Source organism: Corylus avellana, chromosome 10, assembly GCF_965113065.1.
Source record: "Corylus avellana chromosome 10, dhCorAvel1.hap1.2, whole genome shotgun sequence".
Lineage (NCBI taxonomy): Eukaryota > Viridiplantae > Streptophyta > Magnoliopsida > Fagales > Betulaceae > Corylus > Corylus avellana.
In genome coordinates, this window is record NC_142499.1 from 18,200,789 (window position 1) to 18,207,046 (window position 6,258).

General features: G+C 33.5%; 1 protein-coding gene across 1 annotated transcript; it reads left to right on the forward strand.

Annotated features, from left to right (window-relative positions):
* The first annotated feature begins 3,909 nt into the window (after positions 1–3,909).
* Positions 3,910–6,042, forward strand: LOC132191856 (protein SODIUM POTASSIUM ROOT DEFECTIVE 3). The gene is made up of 3 exons (XM_059606969.2): positions 3,910–4,707; positions 5,163–5,238; positions 5,635–6,042. The coding sequence occupies exons 1-3, from the start codon at positions 4,093–4,095 to the stop codon at positions 5,811–5,813; spliced, it is 870 nt and encodes a 289-aa protein (XP_059462952.2). The 5' UTR covers positions 3,910–4,092; the 3' UTR covers positions 5,814–6,042.
* Positions 6,043–6,258: the final 216 nt, after the last annotated feature.

Consider the following 6,258-nt stretch of genomic DNA (forward strand, 5'->3'; position numbering starts at 1 on the left):
ATGTATCATTTAGGAGGGCTATTTTATTTATTTTTTTTTTTTAAATGGCGATTTTAAAAAGCATATGATTTTAAAGAATAAACTATGACTTTAAAAGTTAAACTGCAATTTTACCAAACACTTAAATGTATTTTTAAAAACTAAAATTTTCAAATTACACCTTTTAGAACCACTATTTTTAAATAGCATGTTTTGAAATCGTAAATCCAAAATTCCATTTCGAATTAGGATTTGAGAATATTGAGTTAGTTATATTTTAGGAGTATTTTTGTTTCATCAAAAAGTGAAAAGACAAAAATACTCATCAAATAGAACGAACTAGATACTCTCCGGTTCAAATAGTTCGGTTTCCTATGCACAACCTGATTCTCCAACGAGGAATGCTAGGTTTACAAATAAATTTTACAATATGATGTGGCACAACATGATTGGAAATGAGATAAATTCAACTTTTGAGAAACCTAATTATATTGTGCCACATCATGTTGCAAAAGTCTTTTTGTAAAATTTGTTTGTAAGCCTAGTATTTTTCTTCTCCAACAGTTCCGCGGACCCAAATCCTGGAATTGTCATCTTTACCCTTTGACGAGTAGACATTGATCAAAGTGGAGGACCTAGAAGGGTTTCCTTTGGATAACCCGTCACTGTTTTTCACCAAATGCAACGCAAAAGTCTAAGCCCATTGGACCATATTGTATTGATGTTGAAAGAGATATCTTATGAGATTGATTAGAAGCCAACGGGCATCTTTGGCATAATACTTTATAAAAGACGCAAAGAAACGGAATATAAGAAGAATATGGAAAGAAAAAGATATCAAATTTATGGTCTGAGAAAACCCTAGGGACCCCTCCTTATTCTTCCACTACCAAAAAGCCCCACTTTTTAAACACGTTGTGACAAACGAGAAGGCGGCCGAGCTATGCAGGAAAAAAAAAATAATAATAAATAATAAAACTTCACTTATCATCTATGATCTTTCATCACTTTTGCAATCATACCCTTAAATTTTAAAAAATGTTCATTTAATGTATTTATCTTTCAATTTTTTTCAATTTCACTTATTTGTTATGATTTTTTTTTCTTTTTTCAAAGATTTAGACCGGTTATTTTTGTAAATTTCGTTAAATTGAAATATAGATACACTAAATTGACACTTTAAAGTTTAAAGGTATGACTGTAAAAATGACGAAAGATTAAGGGTGGTAAGTGAAATTTTTCTTAAAAATAAAAAATGGTATGAAGGGAAAATAAAGAAAGAGAAGTAGAAGATCAAAGAAAGCCATGGAAGCATCCGATTCCATAAGCTTGTGGTGGAGAATTTGAATTTGATGATGGGTGGAGAAAGAAAGTGGCTTTTGTGAACAAGTTATATTCCAAATGATTTACCATCTGGCAGCATTTATTCCATTAGAATCTAAATTATATATGTTGCATGATAATTGTCCTTTTTTACATCTTTGTTACAATTTTTGTGGGGCCCAAAGAAAAAAAAAATTGAGAAACTTTGGTGCCTTGCTGTTCTTTCTTTCTTTCCAACTACGAATACATGCAAAGACATGGTTTGGACCACATAATTTTAATCAACTACAACTACCACGAGAGTTGATATTAATTGTGAGGGAAGTCGGTACATATGCCAGATAGAATTCAATGAAAAAAAAAATTCTTCCAATTTATTCATTAAATTAATATTTATCTTTAGAGCATGTGAATTCTATTAAAAATGTATGTAAAAAACACATAGTTTAAGGCAAATGTTAGTCTAATAGATTGAGTTAGAAGAATTTTTGAAAACCCAGTTCGAAAAAAAAAAAAAAAAAAAAAAAAAGTTGGAAGGGAACACCAAGATTTTATTGGTTAAATGTAGGGCTGACAATTTTGACATGACCCACAAATACAATATGAACCCAACATGAGAAAGTAAAGGGTTAAGGTTGAAGAGTTTGACCCGTTTAATTAAATGAGTCGGGTTATGGTTGACCTATATAATCTTATATCAAAGTCTCGACACGACTCGAACTCGACACGCGATGTAATGTCTAGCAATTTTTGATATGATTTGCGAACCTGACATGAACTTAATAATAAATTAGATGATTAGGTTGAGGGGTTTGACCCGTTTAATTAAATGGTTGGGTTAGAGTTAACCTATATAATTTTATACTCATATCTTGACATGACTCGAACCCAATACGCAAACACAAATTGCCACCCCTAGTTAAATGAATAGCATTGCCTTACTTTATTTTTTTTATTGACTTGCTTCCTTACAAAGCATTACTTACAACTTACAAGAGAAATGCTAGATTTTTCAAGACTTCTCTAAAAAACTTGGTTTTAAATTGATGTGTTATGATCTCATTACCTTGTGCCTTTATTTACTAAAACAATAGGTCAATTGAGAACGTAACACATCATATCGGAACCAAATTTTTTATAAAAACCTAGCATATTTATCTACTTACAATGACATATTTAAGAATTGTTGAAAATTTAGTGCAAAAAACAAGACATTACTGGTAGTACATATTACTATAAGATTAGCACAATAGCACATGAAGATGTTGCAAGTTGTATAGCCGTTACTCTGTCTCATCTGACCCTAACGATGCTGTTCAAATATTTAAATTTTTTGGACGTACAGCTCCTGACTCCTGTCAAGTGCTTGATAAGTAAATAAAAAAATAAGTAAATGTTAATTTTGTAGGGCACTCCCAACCAACTGACACCACGTGGAGATGTCACGGGAGGAGTTTCACGCTCATTCAAACAAGAAAAAAGACAGTGCCGCATGCTCTCAAGTATATCTTAAATACTAATTACATTATCATTAATATCATATCAAATTAATTAATATTTCACATCTGCTCTACCTCACCGCCTAATTGATTTCCTGCTAAATACAAAACGAAGCCACGCTTGAAAAGAACTTATAAATACATATATCTTTAGTATATCGAAAACCAACACACTTTCCAATTAAATTGAATAGGCCCAATTATAAGGAATAATATCCTCTGATCAGAATTTAATATTATTATATTTAACGGTGACTCGTAATAAATATGTTAGCAAGCTATTAAAAAAATTTAAATGATATAACATCATTTATGTTGTTAAAATGCAACATTAAATTCTGACTATAAAATCATTTCTAAAAATTCTAATAAAGAATTTTTTTAGTTCCCAGAGAACGAAATCTATCCTCAAGGCTTTTTGGCGTAGGTCCGATCGCCCTTTTTAGGTGAAGAGCTCAAATGGTTTAGAATGGATGATTTTAAGAATTGCAAGCAGATGCAATTCTTAAGAATTACAAATCCTAATTCAGTAGGACCTTCAAAAAATAGATTGAAGTGACTTTTTTTCATGGAGCTTTGATACCATGTTACATTTGTTAGGTTTAATTTAATGAGTGTATGGTCCTAATTTTCTAAAAAATTATATATATTGGTAGGCCTCAAGAATGATACATTTAACCGTTGAAATGTTTGCTAATCCCACCAAAAACACACGCGTGATAGAAACAAGGCACTTGAAGTACATCTTTTTCAGTCATTAAAACCACGGAAGTGTCGGTTGCACCTCATAAAGGACACATTTTTGTTTTGTCATTTAAAAAAAAAAAAAAAACATAACCGTTAAAAAAATTCAATTTTTATTTTTTATTTATTATTTTTTTTAACCACATTTAAGCCAAATCCATTATCTACAACTACAAGAGTGAAAACCATCACATATAATCGTTAATTTCTTTAATCCCGTCAATAAAATTGTCATATTTCCTTTAACACTACATGAAAATAATATATATATTTTTTAAAATAGAATTTCCTTTTCAAACTCAAAGGAAAACTCTATCATTGGTGATAAAGATTCATTGGCATGGTAACAGAAAGCCTACTCCATATTATAAACTCTCAACTCTCTCTTTCTAAGCTCAAAGCTCAAAAGCAAAGAACCAACTTTTTTTTGGATGAATGCAGATAGCTAGAGTGACCAACTTTGCCTAGAGCCTCTCTCTCTCCCTTTCTCAATCATACGCAGATTCTGTAAACCACTTGCTTTCCCTCCTGTCATCATTATCCAAAGATGAAAGGCATAGATATCTTCTGCGCATCCCAAGCAGCAACAGCCATATGTCTAAGCATGGAACAAGCATCCTGCTCCTCTTCATCCACCATTCAACTCGGCGGCCGAGCCATCGACCGCCACAACCCCATCATCAAAGATGGAAGAAGGAGCACTAGATCAGCTCTCTCCGCCCCTTGCTCTTCTCACCCGCCCATCAATCCCAAGCCTTACCATCAACACCAAAAGACCAAGAAAAGCTCTTCCTCAAAGCAAACAGACCAAAGCAGCAGGAAAAGTTCTTCCAAGCCAAGCGATCAAAAGAAGAAGAGTGTGGCTAGGCCTACTGATTATATCATTAACAAGATCAGCTCTTCTCAACCAACTGATGTTATAAGGAAAAGTGAGGCTAAACTGAGTGATTTAATCACTCCTCCTGGCTCTTCTAGATATTTGTTAAGCGACACCACCTACCTTGACGGTTTATCGGATTACAACCCTGTTTTGTCATTGGTTCCCGTCGAAGAAAAGACAACTCAAGCTGTAAATCAAGATGAATCAACTGCATCGAAATCATCTTCGTTGTCTCACTCAAAACCCTCTCCGCCCGACCAGAAACCCTCTCAATGTGATCAGGTTTGTTTATATTAAATTATTGATTAAATGATTACATTTATTTATTTTTATAACATGACACTTCACAATATGAAAGACTAAGTAAAAAATAAAAATGATGGCAAGGCTATTTAGCGTTATATATATATATTCTCAAAGTTTTTGTTCTTCATATATTGCTCAAGAAATTGTGAGGTTTATTTGGAATTTGTAAAAGACAAACATTCCAATTTCCAAGGTCAGTTTAATCGACACAACCCACGATGTGGGGTTATTAGATGTCGGATTTGAGTTTAATAATTAAAGCCACTTTAGATGACGAAATTAATGATTGACTAATTCTCAAATTCTTGAAAATAATTGGTATGATTGAAAGTAGAAGCAAATTTTATGTGGATTACAAGTGAGGAAACATCTATCTAGAACAGTGTACGGTGTTCAGTAGGGGTTGGTGAGATTAATGAAATTGCTCGCAGGCTGTGGTTTTGAGGGTGTCACTGCACTGCAAAGGATGTGAAGGAAAGCTGAGGAAGCATCTATCTAGAATGGAAGGTATGCACCTGACTTTCTACCTTACATTTTAGGATCTTTAAACTAGAAGACATCATTTTTGGATCGGATTCCGAGCAATTAGCTGTTTAGATTGAGAAAGTCTTTATAACGTTCACTCGTCTGACCTAAAGGGTGTACCGTCCTAAAATTGTTCGGACAAATCCACCCGAATTTTTACCCTTTTTTGTCAAATATCCCTTAATGGGTAGGTCAAAGATTTACTTTAAAAGCCTCTTTTCTGCAATAGACCAAGAGTTGTTAAACTGATTAATAAGTAAAACAAATCTAATCACAATTACTCTACCTCTACTCGTGTTTGTTTCTTAAATTTCTGTTGATCTTCAAACCCTATTACTAAAAGAAAAACTAAACTGCTGCTGTTGCTTATGTGAGCAGGAGTCACATCCTTTAACATAGACTTTGCAGCGAAAAAGGTGACAATTATTGGAGATGTGACCCCGATGGGTGTGCTGGCAAGTGTGTCAAAGGTGAAGAATGCACAATTTTGGCCATCTGCAATTTCATCAACTCCTGCCCCATCTGTTGGGTCTGGTAATGTAGAAATCAAGAAATAAAGAAAGAGTTAGCCAATGAGAAAATCTGCTATTTTAATCTAGTGTAAATAATGCCAGTCTTAGAATGAAGTAAAGAAAAGTACAGAAGAGGCCATTTGGGTTCTCTTTTTCCAGCTATGCTGTAAGGGTTTGAGACTTTTTTTTTTTTTTTTTTGCTTTGTGTTTGTAAGAAATGAATGGGGTCTTTTTTAGGCATTATAATCAAGCAAAAAACATGCTTAATTAGCTATGGCCCATATTGTCTCATCCAATTTCACATGGTTTTGCCATATCCATGACATTACCTTTGTGCTTCCCAAATCCCAACAACATATATTGAGCCTTCACCATCTGATTATTGGCTCCAGGGCTAAGCAATTTATATGGAAACAATGCTTCCTGGCAAACCCTTTCCTCTTCCTTCGTACATTGGAACTTTCATTTGAAGGTGGTCAGAATACTTGAC